Genomic DNA, 27,879 nt, shown 5'->3' with positions numbered 1-27,879 from the left:
AAAATCATACAGTGTGCTTTTCTGGATTTTTGTTTTAGATTCCGTCTCTCACAGTTGAAGTGTACCTATGATAAAAATGTACAGACCTCTACATGCTTTGTAAGTAGGAAAACCTGCAAAATCGGCAGTGTATCAAATACTTGTTCTCCCCACTGTATATATATCAGTGGAGGCTCCTTATAGGAGGGAAATTTCATTTTTCTTTAGAAATTGTGAAACATTAAAAAAGTTATCCTTTTTTGATAAAACTTTGCAATGAAGGTCTACAGTAGCCTCAACAGCACTCTGTAGGGTAGCACCATGGTGTAGCAGGAGGACAGCTAGCTTCCGTCATCCTCTGGGTACATTGACTTCAAGACAAAACCTAGGAGGCTCATGTTCTCAGCCTCTTCTATAGACTTACAGAGTAATCATGATGACTTCCAGAGGACGTCCTCCAAGCTTTATGGATGGGGGCATTGTCATGCTGAAACAGGAAAGAGCCTTCCCCAAACTTTTGCCACAAAATTGGAAGCACAGAATTGTCTAGAATGTTATTCTATACTGTAGCGTTAAGATTTCCCTTCACTGGAACTAAGGGGCCTAGCCTGAACCATGAAAAACAGCACCGGACCATTATTCCTCCTCCACCAAACTTTACAGTTGGCACTATACATTGAGGCAGGTAGCGTTCTCCTGGAATCCGCCAAATCCAGATTCGTCCGTCGGACTGCCAGATGGTGAAGCGTGATTCATCACTCCAGAGAACACATTTCCACTGCTCCAGAGTCCAATGGCGGCGAGCTTTACACCACTCCAGCCGACGCTTGGCATTGCTCATGGTGATCTTAGGCTTGTATGAGGCTGCTCGGCCATGGCAAGCCATTTCATGAAGCTCCCGAAAAACAGTTATTGTGCTGACGTTGCTTCCAGAGGCAGTTTTGAACTCGGTAGTGAGTGTTGCAACCAAGGACAGACGATCTTTACGCACTACGTGCTTCAGCACTCAGTGGTCCCGCTTTGTGAGCTTGTGTGGCTTACCACTGCGCTGCTGAGCCGTTGTTGCTCCTAGACGTTTCCACTTAACAATAACAGCTCTTACAGTTGACCGGGGCAGCTCTAGTAGGGTAGAAGTTTGACGAACTGACTTGTTGAAAAGGTGGCATCCTATGACGGTGCCACGTTGAAAGTCACTGAGCTCTTCAGTAAGGCCATTCTACTGCCAATGTTTGTCAATGGAGATTGCATGGCTGTGTGCTCGATATTATACAGCTGTCAGCAACGATTGTGGCTGAAATAGCCGAATCCACATACTTTTATGTATATATATATATATATATATATATACTGTATAGATAGAACAATAGCTTTCCATTTACTATCTTGTCAACAACAAGGAAAAGGAAATAAACTTAAATGTGTTCATCCACAAGCAAGCCATTCACCGATTTACAAATAACAATGCATCAATATCAATGCATCAATAACAATGCACCAATATCAATGCACCAATAACAATGCACCAATAACAATACACCAATAACAATACACCAATAACAATGCACCGATAACAATGCACATTTCTTTGCATTGGTGTATTCTTCTTAGAAACAGCTCTCCTCTGCCCTCTAGTGACACAAAGTATGCATTCTAAATGTCGCCATATTCCTATAATGCACTTTTGACAAGAGCCCTAAGAGACCTATGGCCCCTGGTCAAAAGTTGTTCACTAGGGAATAGGGTGCCAATTGAGATGTAGTAACAGTATTTAATATAAGGCTATATAGCTCAGTACAGTAATGTCCATTCAGTCACGCCTCATAATACAAGTCATGTCCTGTCGACAGGTTGTCAGGTTGTGCATTGCTACATCAAATCTACCAGTGGGAGACATGAAAGAGTAAAACAATCCAAAGCAGTAAGGAGGGTGATTCCTGCTGTGCTGTCAGGTAAAGTGGTGCACAGTCACAGTTTATACAACTGGGTGGGTCTAATTCTGAATGCTGATTGGTTAAAAGCGCATTACAGACGGTGTCAATTTTAAAAGTTACCACTGGCTAAATCTATGGTGTTGAAATGCCTGTTTACTCTGTTCCATCAGACTTTCCAATCCACTGTCTCATCCACCCTGCCAGGAAATGTATAAACCTGATCTCCACTATAAAAAGCATCTAGACATTATCTCCCATTTCTTTTAGACTAGCATTTGGTTTTCAACCGCAGAGATTTGTATGAACCTTGCTGTCTATCTCTCCGACCTTTTCAATATTGTTTCAATATTGAATTGTGATCTCCACCGTCCAATATAAAGTGAATGTGTCCGAACGAGACAGCCAGCAAATGGAGCTGGTTGTCATAGCAACATACAACACTTTTTTTCAGTTGACTGGCTAAATCGATACTTTGTTTGCGAAAACTAAAATGGATGAGTGGAGCATTTATTTTGATCTTTTCGGCAGCATGACTATGAATGGATGGGAAAGAGATGTCAATAATACCCAGGCATGCAGATTTGGGGGATATGCAGATTACTATGACTATGGATGGGAAAAAGAGATGCTATTTGTTTTGTGTGGAGATCTACAGATATACCGTATTCTGACCTTGACTTAATTCCACCACCTTTACGCGTGAGGAAACCATTAATAAGGTCTAGCAAACCTGGAGGTTCCATTTGAAAAAAACACCTACTTAATTTTTTCGATAGAAATAACACCATTCTCCATGCACTGTAATTTAAAACTTAATAAGAGCAATTGATAAGCGCTAGGTAAATGACTAATCCGTTTGGATAAGGGAATTCTAAATACAGTGCATTCTGAAAGTATTCAGACTCCTTGACAGTTTCCACATTTTGTTACATTACAGCATTATTCTAAAATTAATTAAATTAAATATTTTCAATATGATTTGGGGGATATGCAGATGTGCATTGAATGACCTAGAGAAAAGCCACAACGAAGAAAACACAGTTAAGAATGCAAACTGGGCTGTGCAGTGCTTCGAGGGCGGGCTAGCAGAGAAGAAAAAGTTGTAGACTTCAAAACTGTCACTAAGGAAGAATTTAACATCCTTCTCCAACAGTTTTATGGAAATGTAGGAAATGGTAAGGGGGAGCAGTACAGCAGAAGTAGCTACCTGGCACTCCGGAGTGGGCTCAACTGGTTTCTAAATGACCCACCCATTGGTCGCAGCTTGTGCCTTATGAAGCTGAAGGACATTGAATTTACCACCTCGAATCATGTATTTCTGGGCAATAAAAAAACAGCTCAAAAGGCAAGGAAAATATATCACAAACAGCCACCCTCCCATCAACGATAAGGACATGGCCCAGCTCCAAAACTCCCAGGCTCTGAATCCCGGTACACCAAGGGGTCTGGTCCAGAACGTGTGGTTCGACCTCCAGTTACATCTGGGTCCAAGAGGAAAAGAGGGGAACAGACAACTAAAGCCCAACTCATTCCTTGTAAAAACAGACGAGAACGGTCTAAGGTATGTTGTTCATAGCCTGTTTGTATTATTTCTAAGTTGCTCTCGTAATTAGACTACTGGAAAACAATATTATTACAACGCATTCGCTCTCTCAGATACGCCACTCTCGCATATAACGAGGCCACAAAGAATCATCTGGACCCAAGGGAGAGGGGCAGGGAGCCCAAGAAGGGATTCATGTTCAAGCAGCCCGGTGTCATCACTGGAGAAATATCTATTGAAATGCCTGGAGAACGCCCTTGCATTTTATCTCCACCCAAGGAGAGGAGAGTGTATCAGGGACTCGATCTGGTACACGTCAGAGCCGATGGGTTTGAACTATCTGGCAGCACTTCTACCCAAGATCTGCAGGGCATCGGGAACAACTACAGTGAGGGAAAAAAGTATTTGATCCCCTGCTGATTTTGTACGTTTGCCCACTGACAAAGAAATGATCAGTCTATAATTTTAATGGTAGGTTTATTTGAACATTGAGAGACAGAATAACAACCAAAAAATCCAGAAAAATGCATGTCAAAAATGTTATAAATTGATTTGCATTTTAATGAGGGAAATAAGTATTTGACCCCCTTTCAATCAGAAAGATTTCTGGCTCCCAGGTGTCTTTTATACAGGTAACGAGCTGAGATTAGGAGCACACTCTTAAAGGGAGTGCTCCTAATCTCAGCTTGTTACCTGTATAAAAGACACTTGTCCACAGAAGCAATCAATCAATCAGATTCCAAATTCTCCACCATGGCCAAGACCAAAGAGCTCTCCAAGGATGTCAGGGACAAGATTGTAGACCTACACAAGGCTGGAATGGGCTACAAGACCATCGCCAAGCAGCTTGGTGAGAAGGTGACAACAGTTGGTGCGATTATTCGCAAATGGAAGAAACACAAAAGAACTGTCAATCTCCCTTGGCCTGGGGCTCCATGCAAGATCTCACCTTGTGGAGTTGCAATGATCATGAGAACGGTAAGGAATCAGCCCAGAACTACACGGGAGGATCTTTTCAATGATCTCAAGGCAGATGGGACCATAGTCACCAAGAAAACAATTGGTAACACACTACGCCGTGAAGGACTGAAATCCTACAGCGCCCGCAAGGTTCCCCTGCTCAAGAAAGCACATATACAGGCCCGTCTGAAGTTTGCCAATGAACATCTGAATGATTCAGAGGAGAACTGGGTGAAAGTGTTGTGGTCAGATGAGACCAAAATCGAGGTATTTCGCATCAACTCAACTCGCCATGTTTGGAGGAGGAGGAATGCTGCCTATGACCCCAAGAACACCATCCCCACCGTCAAACATGGAGGTGGAAACATTATGCTTTGGGGGTATTTTTCTGCTAAGGGGACAGGACAACTTCACCGCATCAAAGGGACGATGGACGGGGCCATGTACCGTCAAATCTTGGGTGAGAACCTCCTTCCCTCAGCCAGGGCATTGAAAATGGGTCGTGGATGGGTATTCCAGCATGACAATGACCCAAAACACACGGCCAAGGCAACAAAGGAGTGGCTCAAGAAGAAGCACATTACGTTCCTGGAGTGGCCTAGCCCGTCTCCACACCTTAATCCCATAGAAAGTCTGTGGAGGGAGCTGAAGGTTCGAGTTGCCAAACGTCAGCCTCGAAACCTTAATGACTTGGAGAAGATCTGCAAAGAGGAGTGGGACAAAATCCCTCCTGAGATGTGTGCAAACCTGGTCAACTACAAGAAACGTCTGACCTCTGTGATTGCCAACAAGGGTTTTGCCACCAAGTACTAAGTCATGTTTTGCAGATGGGTCAAATACTTATTTCCCTCATTCAAATGCAAATCCATTTATAAAATTTTTGACATGCATTTTTCTGGATTTTTTGGTTGTTATTCTGTCTCTCAATGTTCAAATAAACCTACCATTAAAATTATAGTCTGATCATTTCTTTGTCAGTGGGCAAACGTACAAAATCAGCAGGGGATCAAATACTTTTTTCCCTCACTGTACATACACAAATCACAGCATCAGGACCACGACAGTCCACAAACTGGCCAATGCTGGTTAAGAAGCGAGGGAGATGATGTCAGTGAGTGGGCATCGGTGCGAAGGTTCCCTCCATAGCTACTGACATCCCTCACTGACAGATAGAAAACGCTGGAGCAACATCTTGGCCGAAAACAAAGAGAACACTGCATCAGCATCAACACCCAAAAGGCTGAAGCAAGACAGCAGAAGTAGTAGCACAGACTCCGACAGATATTTCAACCAATGCACCATCCAGGCGAATGTACAGATCAATGTGACATACAATAAGTAGCTATAGCTAAGTCAGCTGTGGTGGATAACAAAGAGAATGTATGGTTTAATTTATACAAATCAGCTCAAATTAATGTCATGGATTGTCTTTCTTTTGTCTGAACAGTGTCCTGACAAGAGAGCACATTTTCTCTGCCAGGCATAATCGCCATCATAAGCTCATTGTTATGGATGTATCTAAATAAATGTAACTAGAAAACAACTACTTTGCTGTTATTCTGGCTACACTTTTTGACATGACTGTAAGTTAGCCGTAGTTGGCTAGCTAGCAAGCAAAGGATAGGAACGTTGCCAGCCAGTATGGCAATGGAACGTTTAGAACGGACGACTGGGTCAATTCCATAGATACAGAACAAGAAGACTGAACGACTGGGTCGCCTACATAGACACAGAACGGGTGCCTAACAACACCCGTGCCAATATATCCTCCAAACACTGGTTTCTCGTGCATTATCACTTAAGTGGATAATAGCATTATCCTTTTGTATTTCCAGAGGCCACAGTCATATACAGTGATGTGTATTCATGGATGCCAATAAAATAATTTGACCAATAAAAAAAGAAAAAACATATAAAATAATGTATATTTTGTCTCTCTGTGTTTCATAATGTATCTCACTGAAGAAAGCATCCGAGCGAGCGAAACAGCGCCCCTCTGTCTCTGTATGTGTAGGCCATCTATCTGATGTTGTCTGGTAAAAAGAGTCTGACATTGTTGCTACCTGTAGCATTAAATACAAGGGAAGCCAGAGAGCATTTGGCCTCCCTTAATATGTTTTTGTATAAAATAATAGCCAATCAGCATTGAGCTAAACTGAGTATGGTCCTGGCACACCCAAAATAAAGTGTAAAGGGAAGCCAGTTAGGATTTGGCTTCACACCAATCAGATCACATCACATCACATCACTTCACACCAATCAGATCACATCACATCACAAGCCAAATGTCATTGACAGAAAAAACATGAATCTCTTTGTGTTGTTGTCCTCCGGTGGCTAGCTAGCTAAAATTGTTATTTGGCAAAAGACCAAGTCAATTTTATGGCAAGAACCGCTCAAATAAGCAAAGAGAAACGACAGTCTATGACTACTTTAAGACATGAAGGTCAGTCAATACGGAACATTTCAAAAACCATCAAGCACCACGATGAAACTGGCTCTCATGAGGACCGCCACAGGAATGGAAGACCCAGAGTTACCTCTGCTGCAGAGTTACCAGCCTCAGAAATTGCAGCCCAAATAAATGCTTCACAGAGTTCAAGTCACAGACACATCTCAAAATCAACTGTTCAGAGTGGACTGTGTGAATCAGGCCTTCATGGTCGAATTGCTGCAAAGAAACCACTACTAAAGGACACCAATAATAAGAAGAGACCTGCTTGGGCCAAGAAACACGAGCAATGGACATTAGACCAGTGGAAATTTGTCCTTTGGTCTGGAGTCCAAATTGGAGATTTTTGGTTCCAACCGCCGTGTCTTTGTGAGACGCGGTGTGGGTGAACAGATGATCTCCGCATGTGTAGTTCCTACTGTAAAGCATGGAGGAGGAGGTGTTATGGTGTGGGGGTGCTTTGCTGGTGACACTGTCTGTGATTTATTTAGAATTCAAGGCACACTTAACCAGCATGGCTACCACAGAGCACGGCGCTTGTAACGCCAAGGTAGTGGGTTCGATCCCCGGGACCACCCATCCACAAATACACAAAAAAATAAAAATGTATGCACGCATGACTGTAAGTCGCTTTGGATAAAAGCGTCTGCTAAATGGCATATTATTATTATTTTTTATTATTATCTGGTTTGGGCTTAGTGGGACCATCATTTGTTTTTCAACAGGACAATGACCCAACACACCTCCAGGCTGTTATGGGCTATTTTACCAAGAAGGAGAGTGATGTCATGCTGCATCAGATGACCTGGCCTCCACAATCCCTCGACCTCAACCCAATTGAGATTGTTTGGGATGAGTCGGACCGCAGAGTGAAGGAAAAGCAGCCAACAAGTACTCAGCATATGTGGGAACTCCTTCAAGACTGTTGGAAAAACATTCCAGGTGAAGCTGGTTGAGAGAATGCCAAGAGTGTGCAAAACTGTCATCAAGGCAATGGGTGGCTATTTGAAGAATCTCAAATATAAAATATATTTTGATTTGTTTAACACTTTTTTGGTTACTACATGATTCCATGTGTGTTATTTCATAGTTTTGATGTCTTCACTATTATTCTGCAATGTAGAAAATTGTAAAAATAATGAAAAACTTTTGACTGGTGCTGTATATATCACGGTGGCATATGAACTACCAGGTTATAGAGCAAACCACGCAAATTATCACAACACACTTTTTTCCTGGCTTGGCTCCCCCAGTGATTTTACTCATGCACCGCTACTGGTAATATAATAATGAGTTGTCAAACGCGGCATGTACAAGTATAGAACAGAAGTCAAGGAATATAATAACAGAGTGGTTCTCAAGGACATCAATACTAAAGTGACAGTACAGCACTGGAGAAGAAAAGTGTTCCAATGTTCCAAATGAACTTGTTCGTTTTTGCCGCCATGACGATGACAACACTTACCTTTAGTCGACTCTTCTGGCATAATGGCCACTCAGCCAAGATACAATTTATATATGGAACACAGCGTATGGAACTCAATGTATGGAACGTTGAGTTAATAGCAAGCCTTTGGCAAAGGCAGACTTGAAGTGTGTTTTGTGTTGGTGTACAACCAATGATGACACAAAGGACAAAATGCATTCTTATATACTGTAGGTTATACAGCTGTAGGATCTTAATCACCCTGTTAAAGGATAACTTTCCTGTGTGTGTGTGAGTGTATGCATGTGCATGTGTGCGTGTGTGCACATACACAAGCAGTTAGAAAGGTGTGTCTTACCGTCATTGCAGAGTGTCCCTCCGAAAGATGTCATGCTACAGTCACAGCTGAACCCCTCCCACTGCTGCAGGCACACACCCTGATTGGCGCACGAGTCCTCCTGGCACGTTGTACTGGGGCCTGGGCACAGGGAGGGATCACTTAAAATATGTGATCAGAATTGAAAATTTAACACGTATATAAAATTAAAAGCATAATCCAACTTAATCCTTGCAGTCCATTTACCCACAATTTACATAGTGACACATGACATACTGACACAAACATACCTCTTGCTCTCTCTCTCGCTCTGTATCTCTCTCTCTCTCTGTCTCTCTCTATCTCTCTCTCTCTCTCTCTCTCTCTCTCTCGCTCTGTCTCTCTGTCTCGCTCTCACACACACACAAACACTTTACACAAAGAAACACTTTACACAGTTTTAGTGAGATTGTCATTAGTTTTAGTGTGTTAAGGTACTCTTGCTTATTGATCTTCATATTTATTGTACTCTTACACTCTCACCACTGATTTTAGGAAATAACAAATATTATTAAAGCTGCCAGCAGCGTAGCCGGGGTTCAGCTGTGGGCCCACTGTGCCACCATCAGGACACATTGGACACATCCTCCTAGGATGAGCTACTTCTGTATTCCTTACCACGTTTGCCTAATCAGATCTCAAAATCAAACTGATCATGCAATAGCATATGCTTTTAATGTATTTTGGATCATTTTCAATGGTGTTGACTAATTTAAACATCTTATTCTCCAGAACTGCTGGCACCAAATGTGGTATATAGCATATATGGATGCACGTCTTCAAACACACTATTTTCCAAGACTCTCGCTGAAACAATATGGCCACTATGAGCCAATGAGCTTAGATTCATGTTTTTTCCTGTCCAACAGTGCCACAATGTGGTCAAACTCAACCATATTTTACAGGTTAGCTACACTCATATCCTTGAGCATGTGTGCCACATTTCATCACTCTGAGTCAAACAGATCAAGAGATATAAAAATGTGCCCATTATAGCGCCACCGTGTGCTCATTATGAATGTGCTTGCAAATGTTGAATATTGACAGTGTTTGCAACATGTGTACCAAGTTTTGTTACAATATGAATATCCTCGACTGATTTATAGTCATTTATGTGCAAAACCATACCCATTTGAATGTTTATTGGTCAGTGGATGCCATGTTGTTTGACATATTATTCTGGAAAATAGTGTGTTGAGAGGCCTTGGTCCATATACAGTTGAAGTCGGAAGTTTACATACACTAAGTTGACTGTGCCTTTAAACAGCTTGGAGAATTCCAGAAAATGCTGTCATGGCTTTAGAAGCTTCTGATAGGCTAATTGACATCATTTAAGTAAATTGGAGGTGTACCTGTTGATGTATTTCAAGGCCTAACTTCAAATGCAGTGCCTCTTTGCTTGACATTATGGGAAAATCAAAAGAAATCAGCCAAGACCTCTGAAAAAAAATGGTAGACCTCCACAAGTCTGGTTCATCCTTGGGAGACATTTCCAAACGCCTGAAGGTACCAAGTTAATCTGTACAAACAATAGTATGCAAGTATAAACAACGTGGGACCACGCAGCCGTCATACCGCTCAGGAAGGAGACGCGTTCTGTCTCCTAGAGCTGAACATACTTTGGTGCGAAAATTGCAAATCAATCCCAGAACAACAGCAAAGGACCTTCTGAAGATGCTGGAGGAAACAGGTACAAAACTATCTATATCCACAGTAAAACGAGTCCTACATCGACATAACCTGAAAGGCCGCTCAGCAGGGAAGAAACCACTGCTCCAAAACCGCCATAAAAAAGCCAGAATATGGTTTGCAACTGCACATGGGGACAAAGATCGTACTTTTTGGAGAAATGTTCTCTGGTCTGATGAAACAAAAATAGAACTGTTCGGCCATAATGACCATCGTTATGTTTGGAGGAAAAAGGGGGTCGCTTGCAAGCAGAAGAACACCATCCCAACCATGAAGCACGGGGGTGGCAGCATCATGCTGTGGGGGTGCTTTGCTGCAGGAGGGACTGGTGCACTTCACAAAATAGATGGCATCATGAGGAAGGAAAATTATGTGGATATATTGAAGCAACATCTCAAGACATCAGTCAGGAAGTTAAAGCTTGGTCACAAATGGGTTTTCCAAATGGACAATTACCCCGCGTATATTTCCAAAGTTGTGCCAAAATGGCTTAAGGACAACAAAGTCAAGGTATTGGAGTGGCCATCACAAAGCCCTGACCTCAATCCTATAGAAAATGTGTGGGCAGAACTGAAAAAGCGTGTGCGAGCAAGGAGGCCTACAAACCTGACTTAGTTACACCAGCTCTGTCAGGCGGAATGGGCCAAAATTAACCCAACTTATTGTGGGAAATTTGTGGAAGGCGACCCGAAAGGTTTGACCCAAGTTAAACAATTTAAAGGCAATGCTACCAAATACTAATTGAGTGTATGTAAACTTCTGACCCACTGGGAATGTGATGAAAGAAATAAAATATGAAAGAAATAATTCTCTCTACTATTATTCTGACATTTAAAGAAAGTGGTGATCCTAACTTACCTAAAACAGGGAATTTTTACAAGGATTAAATGTCAGGAATTGTGAAAAACTGAGCTTCAATGTATTTGGCTAAGGTGTATGTAAACTTCCGACTTCAACTGTATGCCAGATATCAAGTTTCTTGCAGATATCAAGTTTCTTGTTGTCAGAGGACTAGTGTTTTAAGTATTTTTCACAAAATCCCTTAAGGCAGACTTTATGGGTCCTTGAGGCATTGTTTCTTGTGAGGAGAAGGACCAACATACCGAATTTCAGGACTCAAACGGGTGAGGGGCAAGAGCTTTCAAAGTTGATTTTCAATCGCTTGTTATAGCGCCACCATGTGGCCAATTGGCATGGAATCGCATGAGAGGGTGTAGCCCATGGGCCTTTACCATCATGCCAAGTTGGGCCATCCTAGGCCTTACCATCTCACGCGAATGTGCATGTCATTTTTCTTGTGGGAAGAGCCCGGTATAATATAATGAACGCCAGCTTCGCCGCTTAACTCCTCATTAAGAAAGAAAGGGAAACCAAAGCAACACATTTCATTGTTTCTTGAGTCAAAAAGAAAGGACACCGATTGGCACTGTGGTCAAAGGTAGAAAAAGGGAAGTAGCCGGTGCATCCATTCAGAAAAGAGAAAATGGGAGAGATGACCCAATCAGAGGCTTCAAATCACTTCAAGGGTAGATGTATGTTTTTGTATTTTGCATGGGAAGATAAAGAAAAAGGAAATGTAACCGAGGGTAGTTAAGTGGTAGGAATCCCAGATCTGAGACAATCTGGAATCTGTCTCTTGTGGAGGGTCTGAAAACTGCAATCGTCTTTAGTATTACAGAGATCCATTGAAGGGAAAAAGTGATGTCACAAGAAAAGAGTAAAGATCATTAGCAGCTATTAACATTGGCCAACAATGTGTCACAGGTTAGGACATCGATCTTAGCCTCTGTCTGTCAGCCTGCCTGCCTGCCTGCCTGCCTGCCTGCCTGCCTGCCTGCCTGCCTGCCTGTCTGCCTGCCTGTCTGTCTGTCTGTCTGTCTGTCTGTCTGTCTGTCTGTCTGCCTGCCTGCCTGCCTGCCTGCCTGCCTGCCTGCCTGCCTGCCTGCCTGCCTGCCTGCCTGCCTGCCTGCCTGTCTGTCTGTCTGTCTGTCTGTCTGTCTGTCTGTCTGTCTGCCTGCCTGCCTGTTTGTCTGTCTGTCTATCTGTCTGGCAGCCTGCCTGCCTGCCTGCCTGCCTGCCTGTCTGTCTGTCTGTCTGTATGTCTGTCTGTCTGTCTGTCTGTCTGTCTGTCTGTCTGTCTGTCTATACACCTATCATGTCATCTGTCAGCCAGTCTGTTATGTCACATGTCAGCCAGTCTGTTATGTCATCTGTCAGCCAGTCTGTTATGTCATCTGTCAGCCAGTTTGTTATGTAGTCTGTCAGCCAGTCTGTTATATTAGGGCTGCAGGTAGCTTAGTGGTTAAGAGCGTTGTGCCAGTAACCAAAAGGTCGCTGGTTCAAATCCCTGAGCCGACTAGGTGAAAAATCTGTCGATGTGCCCTTGAGCAAGGCACTTAACCCTAATTGCTCCTGTAAGTCGTTCTGGATAAGAGCGTCTGCTAAATTATTATTATGTCACATGTCAGCCAGTCTGTTATGTCATCTGTCAGCCAGTCTGTTATGTAGTCTGTCAGCCAGTTTGTTATGTAGTCTGTCTTCCAGTCTGTTATGTCATGTCAGCCATCGATAGTCTGTTGCCAGTATGTTATGTCATCTGTCAGCCAGTTTGTTTTGTCTGCCAGTCTGTTATGTCATCTGTCAGCCAGTCTGTTATGTAGTCTGTCAGCCAGTCTGTTATGTCACCTGTCAGCCAGTCTGTTATGTAGTCTGTCAGCCAGTCTGTTATGTAATCTGTCAGCCAGTCTGTTATGTAGTCTTTCAGCCAGTTTGTTATGTAGTCTGTCAGCCAGTTTGTTATGTAGTCTTTCAGCCAGTTTGTTATGTAGTCTGTCAGCCAGTTCGTTATGTAGTTTGTCAGCCAGTCTGTTATGCAGTCTGTCAGCCAGTCTGTTATGTAGTCTGTCAACGAGCCTATGTCATATGTCAGCCAGTCTGTTATGTAGTCTGTCAGCCAGTCTGTCATGTCACATGTCAGCCAGTCTGTTATGTAATCTGTCAGCAGGTCTGTTAAGTCACATGTCAGCCAGTCTGTTATGTCTAATGTCAGCCAGTCTGTTATATCATCTGTCAACAAGTATGTTATGTCATCTGTCAGCCAGTCTGTTATGTAGTCTGTCAGCCAGTTTGTTATGTAGTCTGTCTGCCAGTCTGTTATGTCATCTGTCAGCCATTATGTTATATAGTCTGTCTGCCAGTATGTTATGTAATCTGTCAGCCAGTCTGTTATGTAGTCTGTCAACGAGCCTATGTCATATGTCAGCCAGTCTGTTATGTAGTCTGTCAGCCAGTCTGTCATGTCACCTGTCAGCCAGTCTGTTAAGTTACATGTCAGCCAGTCTGTTATGTCACATGTCAGCCAGTCTGCTATGTAATCTGTCAGCCAGTCTGTTATGCAGTCTGTCAGCTAGTCTGTTATGTAGTCTGTCAACGAGCCTATGTCATATGTCAGCCAGTCTGTTATGTAGTCTGTCAGCCAGTCTGTCATGTCACCTGTCAGCCAGTCTGTTATGTAATCTGTCAGCCAGTCTGTTATGTCATCTGTCAGCCAGTTTGTTATGTAACCTGTCAGCCAGTCTGTTATGTCATCTGTCAGACAGTTTGTTATGTAGTCTGTCAGCCAGTCTGTTATGTCACCTGTCAGTCAGTCTGTTATGTCATCTGTCAGCCAGTCTGTTATGTAATCTGTCAGCGAGCCTATGTCATATGTCAGCCAGTCTGTTGTGTAATGTGTAAGCCAGTCTGTTATGTCATCGGTCAGCCAGTCTGTTATGTAGTGTGTCTGCCGGTCTGTTATGTCATCTGTCAGCCAGATTGTTATGTAGTCTGTCAGCCAGTCTTTTATGTCATATGCCAGCCAGTCATTTATGTAGTATTTATGCCAGACTGTTATGTAATCTCCCAGCCAGTCTGTTATGTAGTCTGTCAGCCAGTGTGTTATGTCTTATTTCAGCCAGTTTGTTATGTAGTCTGTCAGCCAATTTGTTATGTAGTCTGTCAGCCAGTTTGTTATGTAGTCTGTCAATGAGCCTATGTCATATGTCAGCCAGTCTGTTATGTAGTCTGTCAGCCAGTCTGTTATGTCACCTGTCAGCCAGTCTGTTAAGTCACATGTCAGCCAGTCTGTTATGTCAAATGTCTGCCAGTCTGTTATATCATCTGTCAGCCAGTCTGTTATGTCACCTGTCAGCCAGTTTGTTATGTAGTCTGTCAGCCAGTCTGTTATGTCATCTGTCAGCCATTCTGTTATATAGTCTGTCTGCCAGTATGTTATGTAATCTGTCAGCCAGTCTGTTATGTAGTCTGTCAGCCAGTCTGTTATGTCACCTGTCAGCCAGTCTGTTAATTCACCTGTCAGCTAGTCTGTTATGTAGTCTGTCAGCCAGTATGTTATGTCATCTGTCAGCCAGTCTGTTATGTAGTCTGTCTGCCAGTCTGTTATGTAATCTGTCAGCCAGTCTGTTATGTAGTCTTTCAGACAGTTTGTTATGTAGTCTGTCAGCCAGTTTGTTATGTAGTCTGTCAGCCAGTTTGTTATGTAGTCTGTCAGCCAGTCTGTTATGTAGTCTGTCAGCCAGTCTGTTATGTAGTCTGTCAGCCAGTCTGTTAATTCACCTGTCAGCTCGTCTTTTTTGTAGTCTGTCTGCCAATATGTTATGTCATTTGTCAGCCAGTCTGTTATGTAGTCTGTCAGCCAGTCTGTTATGTCACCTGTCAGCCAGTCTGTTATGTAGTCTGTCAGCCAGTCTGTTATGTAATCTGTCAGCCAGTCTGTTATGTAGTCTTTCAGCCAGTTTGTTATGTTGTCTGTCAGCCAGTTTGTTATGTAGTCTGTCAGCCAGTTTGTTATGTAGTCTGTCAGCCAGTCTGTTATGTAGTCTGTCAGCCAGTCTGCTAAGTAGTCTGTCAGCGAGCCTATGACATATGTCATCCAGTCTGTTATGTAATCTGTCAGCCAAACTGTTATGTCACCTGTCAGCCAGTCTGTTATGTAATCTGTCAGCCAGTCTGTTATGTCATCTGTCAGCCAGTTTGTTATGTAGTCTGTCAGCCAGTCTGTTATGTCACCTGTCAGCCAGTCTGTTATGTCATCTGTCAGCCAGTCTGTTATGTAATCTGTCAGCGAGCCTATGTCATGTCAGCCAGTCTGTTATGTAATCTGTCAGCCAGTCTGTTATGTCATCTGTCAGCCAGTCTGTTATGTATTGTGTCTGCCATTCTGTTATGTCATCTGTCAGCCAGTTTGTTATGTAGTCTGTCAGCCAGTCTTTTATGTCATATGCCAGCCAGTCATTTATGTAGTATTAATGCCACTCTGTTATGTAATCTATCAGCCAGTTTGCTATGTAGTCTCTCAGCCAGTGTGTTATGTCATCTTTCAGCCAGTTTGTTATGTAGTCTGTCAGCCAGTTTGTTATGTAGTCTGTCAGCCAGTCTCTTATGTAGTCTGTCAGCCAGTCTGTTATGTAGTCTGTCAACGAGCCTATGTCATATGTCAGCCAGTCTGTTATGTAGTCTGTCAGCCAGTCTGTCATGTCACCTGTCAGCCAGTCTGTTAAGTCACATGTCAGCCAGTCTGTTATGTCACATGTCAGCCAGTCTGCTATGTAATCTGTCAGCAAGTCTGTTATGTCATCTGTCAGCCAGCTTGTTATGTAGTCTGTCAGCCAGTCTGTTATGTCACCTGTCAGCCAGTCTGTTATGTCATATGTCAGCCAGTCTGTTATGTAGTGGTATGTTACTCCAGTGCTAGCTTCCCTACACTGGCTTCCTGTTAAGGCAAGGGCTGATTTCAAGGTTTTACTGTTAACCTATAAAGCGTTACATGGGCTTGCTCCTACCTATCTTTCCGAGTTGGTCCTGCCGTACATACCAATACGTGCGCTACGGTCACAAGACGCAGGCCTCCTAATTGTCCCTAGAATTTCTAAGCAAACAGCGGGAGGCAGGGCTTTCTCCTATAGATCTCCATTTTTATGGAACAGTCTGCCTACCCATGTGAGAGACGCAGACTCGGTCTCAACCTTTAAGTCTTTACTGAAGACTTATCTCTTCAGTAGGTCATATGATTGAGTGTAGTCTGGCCCAGGAGTGTGAAGGTGAACGGAAAGGCTGGAGCAACGAACAGCCCTTGCTGTCTCTGCCGGGCCGGTTCCCCTCTCCACTGGGGTTCTCTGCCTCTAACCCTGTTGCAGGGGCTGAGTCACTGGCTTGCTGGTGCTCTTTCATGCCGTCCCTGGGAGGGGTGCGTCACTTGAGTGGGTTGAGTTACTGACGTGATCTTCCTGTCTGGGTTGGCGCCCCCCTTGGTTTGTGCTGTGGTGGAGACCTCTGTGGGCTATACTCGGCCTTGTCTCAGGATTGTAAGTTGGTGGTTGGGGATATCCCTCTAGTGGTGCGGGGGCTGTGCTTTGGCGGAGTGGGTGGGGTTATATCCTTCCTGTTTGGCCCTGTCCGGGGTTTCTTCGGATGGGGCCACAGTGTCTCCGGACCGCTCCTGTCTCAGCCTCCAGTATTTATGCTGCAGTAGTTTATGTGTCGGGGGGCTGGGGTTAGTTGGTTATACCTGGAGTACTTCTCCTGTCTTATCCAGTGTCCTGTGTGAATTTAAGTATGCTCTCTCTAATTCTCTCGTTCTCTCTTTCTCTCTGAGAACCTGAGCCCCTAGGACCATACGTCAGGACTACCGGGCATGATGACACCTTGCTGTCCCCAGTCCGCCTGGCCTTGCTGCTATTCCAGTTTCAACTGTTCTGCCTGCGGCTACGAAACCCCCTACCTGTCCCAGACCTGCTGTTTTCAACTCTAAATGATCGGCTATGAAAAGCCAACTGAGAGACCTGAGCCCTAGGACCATACGTCGGGACTACCGGCCGTGGTGACTCCTTGCTGTCCCCAGTCCGCCTGGCCTTGCTGCTATTCCAGTTTAAACTGTTCTGCCTGCGGTTATGGAACCCTACCTGTCCCAGACCTGCTGTTTTAAACTCTAATGATCGGCTATGAAAAGCCAACTGAGATTTATTCCTGATTATTATTTGACCATGCTTGTCACTTATGAACATTTTTGAACATCTTGGCATGGTTCTGTTATAACCTCCACCCGGCACAGCCAGAAGAGGACTGGCCACCCTCATAGCCTGGTTCCTCTCTAGGTTTCTTCCTAGGTTTTGCCTTTCTAGGGAGTTTTTCCTAGCCACCGTGCTTCTACACCTGCATTACTAGCTGTTTGGGGTTTTAGGCTGGGTTTCTGTACAGCACTTCGAGATATTAGCTGATGTAAGAAGGGCTATATAAAATAAAATTGATTGATTGATTGATATGTCACCTATTAGCCAGTCTGTTAAGTCACATGTCAGCCAGTCTGTTATGTCAAATGTCTGCCGTCTGTTATATGTCTGTCGCCAGTCTGTATGTATCTGTCAGGTCTGTTATGTAATCTGTCAGCCATTCTGTTATATAGTCTGTCTGCCAGTATGTTATGTAATCTGTCAGCCAGTCTGTTATGTAGTCTGTCAGCCAGTCTGCTAAGTAGTCTGTCAGCGAGCCTATGACATATGTCATCCAGTCTGTTATGTAATCTGTCAGCCAAACTGTTATGTCACCTGTCAGCCAGTCTGTTATGTAATCTGTCAGCCAGTCTGTTATGTCATCTGTCAGCCAGTTTGTTATGTAGTCTGTCAGCCAGTCTGTTATGTCACCTGTCAGCCAGTCTGTTATGTCATCTGTCAGCCAGTCTGTTATGTAATCTGTCAGCGAGCCTATGTCATATGTCAGCCAGTCTGTTATGTAATCTGTCAGCCAGTCTGTTATGTCATCTGTCAGCCAGTCTGTTATGTATTGTGTCTGCCATTCTGTTATGTCATCTGTCAGCCAGTTTGTTATGTAGTCTGTCAGCCAGTCTTTTATGTCATATGCCAGCCAGTCATTTATGTAGTATTAATGCCACTCTGTTATGTAATCTATCAGCCAGTTTGCTATGTAGTCTCTCAGCCAGTGTGTTATGTCATCTTTCAGCCAGTTTGTTATGTAGTCTGTCAGCCAGTTTGTTATGTAGTCTGTCAGCCAGTCTCTTATGTAGTCTGTCAGCCAGTCTGTTATGTAGTCTGTCAACGAGCCTATGTCATATGTCAGCCAGTCTGTTATGTAGTCTGTCAGCCAGTCTGTCATGTCACCTGTCAGCCAGTCTGTTAAGTCACATGTCAGCCAGTCTGTTATGTCACATGTCAGCCAGTCTGCTATGTAATCTGTCAGCAAGTCTGTTATGTCATCTGTCAGCCAGCTTGTTATGTAGTCTGTCAGCCAGTCTGTTATGTCACCTGTCAGCCAGTCTGTTATGTCATATGTCAGCCAGTCTGTTATGTAGTGGTATGTCACCTATTAGCCAGTCTGTTAAGTCACATGTCAGCCAGTCTGTTATGTCAAATGTCTGCCAGTCTGTTATATCATCTGTCAGCCAGTCTGTTATGTAATCTGTCAGCCATTCTGTTATATAGTCTGTCTGCCAGTATGTTATGTAATCTGTCAGCCAGTCTGTTATGTAGTCTGTCAGCCAGTCTGTTATGTCACCTGTCAGCCAGTCTGTTAAGTCACATGTCAGCCAGTCTGTTATGTCACATATTAGCCAGTCTGTTATGTCATCTGTCAGCCAGTCTGTTATGTCACCTGTCAGCCAGTCTGTTATGTCATCTGTAAGCCAGTCTGTTATGTAGTCTGTCAGCCAGTCTGTTAATTCACCTGTCAGCTAGTCTGTTATGTAGTCTGTCAGCCAGTATGTTATGTCATCTGTCAGCCAGTCTGTTATGTAGTCTGTCTGCCAGTCTGTTATGTCATCTGTCAGCCAGTCTGTTATGTAGTCTGTCAGCCAGTCTGTTAATTCACCTGTCAGCTCGTCTTTTTTGCAGTCTGTCTGCCAATATGTTATGTCATCTGTCAGCCAGTCTGTTATGTAGTCTGTCAGCCAGTCTGTTATGTCACCTGTCAGCCAGTCTGTTATGTAGTATGTCAGCCAGTCTGTTATGTAATCTGTCAGCCAGTCTGTTATGTAGTCTTTCAGACAGTTTGTTATGTAGTCTGTCAGCCAGTTTGTTATGTAGTCTGTCAGCCAGTTTGTTATGTAGTCTGTCAGCCAGTCTGTTATGTAGTCTGTCAGCCAGTCTGTTATGTAGTCTGTCAGCCAGTCTATGTCATATGTCATCCAGTCTGTTATGTAATCTGTCAGCCAAACTGTTATGTCACCTGTCAGCCAGTCTGTTATGTAATCTGTCAGCCAGTCTGTTATGTCATCTGTCAGCCAGTTTGTTATGTAGTCTGTCAGCCAGTCTGTTATGTCACCTGTCAGCCAGTCTGTTATGTCATATGTCAGCCAGTCTGTTATGTAGTCTGTCAGCCAGTCTGTTATGTCATCTGTCAGCCAGTCTGTTATGTCATCTGTCAGCCAGTCTGTTATGTAGTATGTCTCCCAGTCTGTTATGTCATCTGTCAGCCAGTTTGTTATGTAGTCTGTCAGCCAGTCTTTTATGTCATATGCCAGCCAGTCATTTATGTAGTATTAATGCCACTCTGTTATGTAATCTGTCAGCCAGTTTGCTATGTAGTCTGTCAGCCAGTGTGTTATGTCATCTTTCAGCCAGTTTGTTATGTAGTCTGTCAGCCAGTTTGTTATGTAGTCTGTCAGCCAGTCTCTTATGTAGTCTGTCAGCCAGTCTGTTATGTAGTCTGTCAACGAGCCTATGTCATATGTCAGCTAGTATGTTATGTAGTCTGTCAGCCAGTCTGTCATGTCACCTGTCAGCCAGTCTGTTAAGTCACATGTCAGCCAGTCTGTTATGTCACATGTCAGCCAGTCTGCTATGTAATCTGTCAGCCAGTCTGTTATGTCATCTGTCAGCCAGCTTGTTATGTAGTCTGTCAGCCAGTCTGTTATGTCACCTGTCAGCCAGTCTGTTATGTCATCTGTCAGCCAGTCTGTTATGTCATCTGTCAGCGAGCCTATGTCATATGTCAGCCAGTCTGTTATGTAGTCTGTCAGCCAGTCTGTTATGTCATCTGTCAGCCAGTTTGTTATGTAGTCTGTCAGCCAGTCTGTTATGTAGTCTGTAAGCCAGTTTGTTATGTAGTCTGTCAGCCAGTTTGTTATGTAGTCTGTCAGCCAGTCTGTTATGTAGTCTGTCAGCCAGTTTGTTACGTAGTCTGTCAGCCAGTTTGTTATGTAGTTTGTCAGCCAGTCTGTTATGTAGTCTTTCAGCCAGTCCGTCAACCCCTATGTAGGCTGTGTTAATGGGAAAATTGATGCGAATGGAATGACACAGGGTTAGTATGGATGTTAACTGGAGTTATGTAGAATGGTTCGATTGCTATACTGAGATTATGACTGAGATTATCTTGGATTATGATTAATGTTGTTACAATGGTGATTATGGTTGATTGCAAATTCGTTAGGATTATTAGATAATGCACTATTGCATATTTCAATTCTCAAAAATATGAAGTTAAAATATTACACAATTTTACTTCACTTCTAAGTACACTGAACAAAAATATTAACGCAACATGTAAAGTGTTGGTCCCATGTTTCATGAATTGAAATAAAAGATCCCCGAAATATTCCATGTGCACAAAAAGCTTATTTCTATCAAATTTTGTGCACAAATTTGTTTACATCCCTGTTAGTGAGTGTTTCTCCTTTGCCAAGATAATCCACCCACATGACAGGTGTGGCATATCAAGAAGCTGATTAAACAACATGATCATTACACAGGTGCACCTTGTGCTGGGGACAACAAAAGGCCATTCAAAAATGTGCAGTTTTGTCACACAACACAATGCCACAGATGTGTCAGCATGCAATTGGCAGGCTGACTGCAGGAATGTCCACCAGAGCTGTTGCCAGAGAATTGAATGTTAATTTCTCTACCATAAGTCGCCTCCAACGTCGTTTTAGAGAATTTGGCCGTACGTCCACAACAGCACACCACGTGTAACCACACCTGCCCAGGACATCCACATCCGGCTTCTTCACCTGCGGGATCATCTGAGACCAGCCACCGGACAGCTGGCGAAACTGTGGGTTTGCACAACCAAATAATTTCTGCACAAATTGTCAGAAACCGTCTCAGGGAAGGAAGCTCATCTGCGTGCTCATTGTCCTTGATCTGACTGCAGTTCGGTGTCGTAACCGATTTCAGTGGGCAAATGCTCACCTTAGATGGCCACTGGCATGCTGGAGAGGTGTGCTCTTCAAGGATGAAGATGGCAGACAGTGTGTATGGCGTTATGTGGGCGAGCAGTTTGCTGATGTCAACATTGTGAACAGAGTGCCCCATGGTGGCGGTGGTGTTATGGTATGGGCATGCATAAGTTACGGACAACAAACACCATTGCATTTTATCGATGGCAATTTGAATGCACAGAGATACCATGACGAGATCCTGAGGCCAATTGTCGTGCCATTCATCCGCCGCCATCACCTCATGTTTCAGCATGATAATGCACGGCCCCATGTCGCAAGGATCTGTACACAATTCCTGGAAGCTGAAAATGTCCCAGTTCTTCCATGGCCTGCATACTCACAGACATGTCACCCATTGAGCATGTTTGGGATGCTCTGGATTGACGTGTACGACAGCATGTTCCAGTTCCTGCCAATATCCAGCCACTTCGCACAGCCATTGAAGAGGAGTGGGACAACATTCCACAGGCCACAATCAACAGCCTGATCAACTCTATGCAAAGGAGATGTGTTGCACTGCATGAGGCAAATGGTGGTCACACCAGATACTGACTGGTTTTCTGATCCACTCCCCTACTTTTTTTTTTTTTTTGGTATCTGTGACCAACAGATGCACATCTGTATTCCCAGTTATGTAAAATCCATAGATTAGGGCCTAAGGAATTTATTTCAATTGACTGATTTCCTTATATGAACCTGTCACTCAGTAAAATCTTTTAAATAGTTGGATGTTGTGTTTATGTTTTTGTTCAGTGTATATTAATATGCCATTTAGCAGACGCTTTTATCCAAAGCGACTTACAGTCATGTGTGCATACATTTTTACGTATGGGTGGTCCCGGTGATCAAACCCACTACCCTGGCGTTACAAGCGCCATGCTCTACCAATTGAGCTACAGAGGATATTAGACAGTGTCTTAATAAAAATGCTTCATATTATTCAGAATGTCTAGTAACTTTAATTAGTTGTAGCAGATGTGGATGTAGTGAATTAGTTGTAATGATTATTATTCTGTTTAATTATGAATATTTACTAATTTATTCAATTAAACATTGTTAATATCATTAATTACGCTTTGTGGATTAACACTTACAGAACATATATGTTTTCATCCTATTGGCCCATATACAATATTAATAAATACTGTACTGAATAAAACACATATAGTATTGAAATAATAACATAGTATCTACTGATAACAAGAGTACAATTTGACACACTTATCACAGTTAACAAGGGTTGCTATCTTACAAAGATGAGGTAGCTAAGACCCTATCTATTTTGATTCAAAATTGCACAATGATATATAGATTAGGTGTAATTCCATGCATGCAGTGGGTAACATGTATATTTGGCAATGAAGACTATGAGCCATGCAATAAGATAATGGTATGTAACAGGTATACAATATGTGACAAAATAAACATGAGTGAATATAATAAACTAGCACAAGATGATGGAGGTGGTCTAATTCCAGATCGTCCCCTTGACCCTACGCCCTTGTGGAAATCCCAAGAGCATTTAATTGGTATAAGAAACTTGATGAAACTTCCCACAAACCTATCAGAGTGCAAGGTGGAGCTATTTATATATTGCTTACACCTGTCAAATCCTATCAGATCTCCACAAGGATATAGGATAGCAGACAGGTGAGTGATTCTTGTATTCCCCTATGGGGCTGAAACCCAATTATTGTGACACAGGAGTGAGTGGCGTAACACTGAGTTGTCATTGAGTTGGAGGGGGAGGGGGTGAGGGTGGAAGTGGTGGTTGTAGAAGTTTGGGTGGTGTGGGGGGGTTGGGGCAGTGTGGGGGCGTTGGGGTAGTGTGTGTGTGTGTGTGTGGGGGTATCAAATGCAGAGGGAGGAAGAGGGAGTATCAGGCTCTGTATCAAACAAAAATAAGCTATATACCTTGCAGGTCAGCTTTCATCAATGCTTGATCAATCAGCAAAACAGTAAGGAAAGGAAAAGACAGGATATACCAGATGTTAGTAAAGCACTGAAATGTTGTCAGAGACTGTATTAACAGGAAACACAGATAGAAACAGGAGATGATGGAGAGACGTCAGAGAGAAGACGGAGAGACATCAGAGAGAAGACAGAGAGACGTCAGAGAGAAGACGGAGAGACGTCAGAGAGAAAGACGGAGAGACGTCAGAGAGAAGACGGAGAGACATCAGAGAGAGGACGGAGAGACGTCAGAGAGAAGACGGAGAGACGACAGAGAGAAGACGGAGAGACAACAGAGAGAAGATGGAGAGACATCAAAGAGAAGACAGAGAGACGTCAGAGAGAAGATGGAGAGACGACAGAGAGAAGACGGAGAGACGTCAGAGAGAAGACGGAGAGACTACAGAGAGAAGAAGGAGAGACGTCAGAGAGAAGACTGAGAGACGTCAGAGAGAAAACGGAGAGACGATGGAGAGACGTCAGAGAGAAGACGGAGAGACGTCAGAGAGAAGACGGAGAGACGTCAGAGAGAAGACGGAGAGACCTCAGATAGAAGACAGAGACGTCTGAGAGAAGACGGAGAGGGGTCATAGAGAAGACAGAGAGACAACAGAGAGAATACGGAGAGACGTCAGAGAGAAGACGGAGAGAAGACAGAGAGACGACAGAGAGAAGATGGAGAGACATCAGAGAGAAGACAGAGAGACGTCAGAGAGAAGATGGAGAGACGAGAGAGAGAAGACGGAGAGACGTCAGAGAGAAGACAGAGAGAAGACGGAGAGACGACAGAGAGAAGATGGAGAGACATCAGAGAGAAGACAGAGAGACGTCAGAGAGAAGATGGAGAGACGACAGAGAGAAGACGGAGAGACGTCAGAGAGAAGACGGAGAGACGACAGAGAGAAGACGGAGAGACGACAGAGAGAAGATAGAGAGACAACAGAGAGAAGATGGAGAGACATCAGAGAGAAGATGGAAAGACATCAGAGAGAAGACGGAGAGACGTCAGAGAGAAGACGGAGAGAAGTCAGAGAGAAGATGGAGAGACGTCAGATAGAAGACAGAGACGTCTGAGAGAAGACTGAGAGAGGTCAGAGAGAGGTCAGAGAGAAGATAGAGAGAAGACAGACAGAAGACGGAGAGACGAAGGAGAGATGACAGAGAGAAGACGGAGAGACGTCAGAGAGACGACAGAGAGACGACAGAGAGACGACAGAGAGACGACGGAGAGACGACGGAGAGACGACAGACAACAGAGAGAAGATGGAGAGATGTCAGAGAGACAAAGTAACAAACGAGATGTCCTATAGGAGAAAGCTGTACTCTGCTGCAGTTGTGTGGAACCGTTTACAAAGCTACCCCAGTTTATTGGGTACAAAAATAACGATAACGTCAAAACGTTTGACTCTTTTTTGATAGTGGCCAGGGTGTCTTATCTCTGTTTTGATAGTGGCCATGGTGTCTTATCTCAATTTTGATAGTGGCCAGGGTGTCTTATCTCTGTTTTGATAGCGGCCAGGGTGTCTTATCTCTGTTTTGGTAGTAGCCAGGGTGTATTATCTTTGTTTTGATAGTGGCCAGGGTGTCTTATCTCTGTTTTGATAGTTGGCAGTGTGTCTTATCTCTATTTTTCTACCTGCTACTGCCAGAAGAGGATGGGTCACCCTAGGCCAGGTTACTCTACATCCCTTTGTGACAAATGCTCATGTAAAAAGGTCTGAAATACATTTGATTGATTGAGTTCTCACCTTCGCAGCCCTTCTCTATCTGGCACACACATGCCAGGGTTAGTGTGTGTTAGAGTGTGTTAGTGTGTGTTAGGGTGTGTGTGTGTGTGTGTGTGTGTGTGTGTGTGTGTGTGTGTGTGTTTACCTTCGCAGCCCCTCTCTATCTGGCCCACACATGCCAGGGTTAGTGTGTGTTAGAGTGTGTTAGTGTGTGTTAGGGTGTGTGTGTGTGTGTGTGTGTGTGTGTGTGTGTTTACCTTCACAGCCCCTCTCTATCTGGCCCACACATGCCAGGGCATCTGACATCAGGTCCGGGAGGCGTCCGTTCAGGTCCACCGATGCTAGGCAACCCTGGAAGCCCTCCTTGGCGTGAACTAGTTTGGGAAGCTCCTTATATGTGTCTTTGGCCACGCCACCTATATACAGGTCACCTGTGAAGGACAGGGGAGGAAGAAGATGAATAAGAGTGGAAAGAAATTCAATCTCCAGACAAGCAGAGTACAGGCAACTGCTCTCTGGTTGAAGCCTTATATTATTCATAGGAATGAAGAGGATGAAGTGAATACACATGACAGGGCAGACAAAGGGACAGGAAGGGTTCATATGTCACCGGTGAGGTGATCATTGTGTCTATAATATAGCCTGCAAGACTTCTGCTATTCAGAATGAGAAAGTGAGAGAACAGGAAAATGGATTGGTGAAACAACCCAATACACCAAGTCATGTCCTCACATGGTCTCTCCTTGCTATGAGGATGACACTCAACTACTTTTCTCCTTCCCCCCCAAGACATAGCTGCTCTTTCTTCCAGGGAAGGCTTGCCCGCTCCAAGACCTCTCCATCACAGTTGACAACTCCACGGATTCCCCCTCCCAGAGTACAAGGAACCTTGGCGTGACCCTGGACAACACCCTGTAGTTATCTGAAAACAGTCACTCGCTCCTGCAGGTTCATGCTCTACAACATCCGTAGAGTATGACCTTACTTCAAACAGGAAGCGACACAGGTCCTAATCCAGGCACTTGTCATCTCCCATCTGGTCTAAAGCAACAAGACCATGGTACTTGCCTATGGAGCAGCAAGAGGAACTGCTCCTCTCTTCCTTCAGCCTATACTCAAACCTTTCACCCCAACTCGAGTACTCCGTACTGCCACCTCTAGTCTCTACCGCTTCAAAGAGTATCTTAAATAATCCCCCCCAGGATTGCCTTTCCTGAACTAACACTTGCACTTCACTTTTTTCCCCCTTACTATCACTGACATTCACTTACTATGACTGAGATATGTGGCTGTCCCACCTAGCTATTTTAAGATGAATGCACTAACTGTAAATTGCTCCGGATAAGAGTGTCTGCTATAAGACTAAAATGTTAAATATACAGTCGTGGTCAAAAGTTTTGAGAATGACACGAGTACTAATTTTCACAAAGTCTGCTGCCTCAGTTTTGATGATGGCAATTTGCATATACACCAGAATGTCATGAAGAGTGATCAGATTAATTGCAAAGTCCCTGTTTGCCATGAAAATGAACTTAATCCCCCCCAAAAAACATTTCCACTGCTTTTCAGCCCTGCCACAAAAGGACCTGCTGCCATCATGTCAGTGATTCTCTCGTTAACACAGGTGAGAGTGTTGACGAGGACAAGGCTGGCGATCACTCTGTCATGCTAATTGAGTTAGAATAACAGACTGGAAGCTTTAAAAGGAGTTTGGTGCTTGAAATCATTGTTCTTCCTCTGTTAACCATGGTTAACTGCAAGGAAACACGTGCCGTCATCATTGCTTTGCACAAAAAGGGCTTCACAGGCAAGGATATTGCTGCTAGTAAGATTGCACCTAAATCAACCATTTATCAGATCATCATGAACTTCAAGGAGAGAGGTTCAATTGTTGTGAAGAAGGCGTCAGGGCGTCCAAGAAAGTCCAGCAAGCGCCAGGACCGTCTCCTGCGGGATTGGGGCACCACCAGTGCAGAGTTTGCTCAGGAATGGCAGCAGGCAGGTGTGAGTGCATCTGCACGCACAGTGAGGCGAATACTTTTGGAGGATGGCCTGGTGTCAAGAAGGGCAGCAAAGAAGCCACTTCTCTCCAGGAAAAACATCAGGGACAGACTGATATTCTGCAAAAGGTACAGGGATTGGACTGCTGAGGACTGGGGTAAAGTCATTTTCTCTGATGAATCCCCTTTCCGATTGTTTGGGTAATCCGGAAAACACCTTGTCCGGAGAAGACAAGGTGAGCGCTACCATCAGTCCTGTGTCATGCCAACAGTAAAGCATCCTGAGACCATTTATGTGTGGGGTTGCTTCTCAGCCAAGGGAGTGGGCTCACTCACAATTTTGCCTAAGAACACAGCCATGAATAAAGAATGGTATCAACACATCCTCAGAGAGCAACTTCTCCCAACCATCCAAGAACAGTTTGGTGATGACCAATGCCTTTTCCAGCATGATGGAGCACCTTGCCATAAGGCAAAAGTGATAACTAAGTGGCTCGGGGAACAAAACATCAACATTTTGGGTCCATGGCCAGGAAACTCCCCAGACCTTAATCCCATTGAGAACTTGTGGTCGATCCTCAAGAGGCGGGTGGACAAACAAAAACCCACAAATTAT

At 43.9% G+C, this 27,879-nt stretch overlaps 1 protein-coding gene across 13 annotated transcripts in view; it reads right to left on the bottom strand.

The window, feature by feature from the left end:
• Positions 1–27,879, bottom strand: part of LOC121555656 (neurexin-1a-like) — an 838,957-nt gene that overhangs the window by 511,755 nt on the left and 299,323 nt on the right. For all 13 annotated transcript variants that reach the window (XM_041869510.2, XM_041869572.2, XM_041869886.2 and 10 more), the window contains 2 exons: positions 25,521–25,694; positions 8,650–8,769 (listed from right to left, as the gene is read on the bottom strand). In XM_041869510.2, the coding sequence (XP_041725444.1) occupies positions 8,650–8,769; positions 25,521–25,694 (294 nt within the window). The remainder of the gene's footprint in view (positions 1–8,649; positions 8,770–25,520; positions 25,695–27,879) is intronic.

Source organism: Coregonus clupeaformis, chromosome 1 (genome assembly GCF_020615455.1).
Source record: "Coregonus clupeaformis isolate EN_2021a chromosome 1, ASM2061545v1, whole genome shotgun sequence".
Classification (NCBI taxonomy): Eukaryota; Metazoa; Chordata; class Actinopteri; order Salmoniformes; family Salmonidae; genus Coregonus; species Coregonus clupeaformis.
Note: the sequence above shows the minus strand (reverse complement) of the source record. Positions and strands in the feature narration are given on the sequence as shown.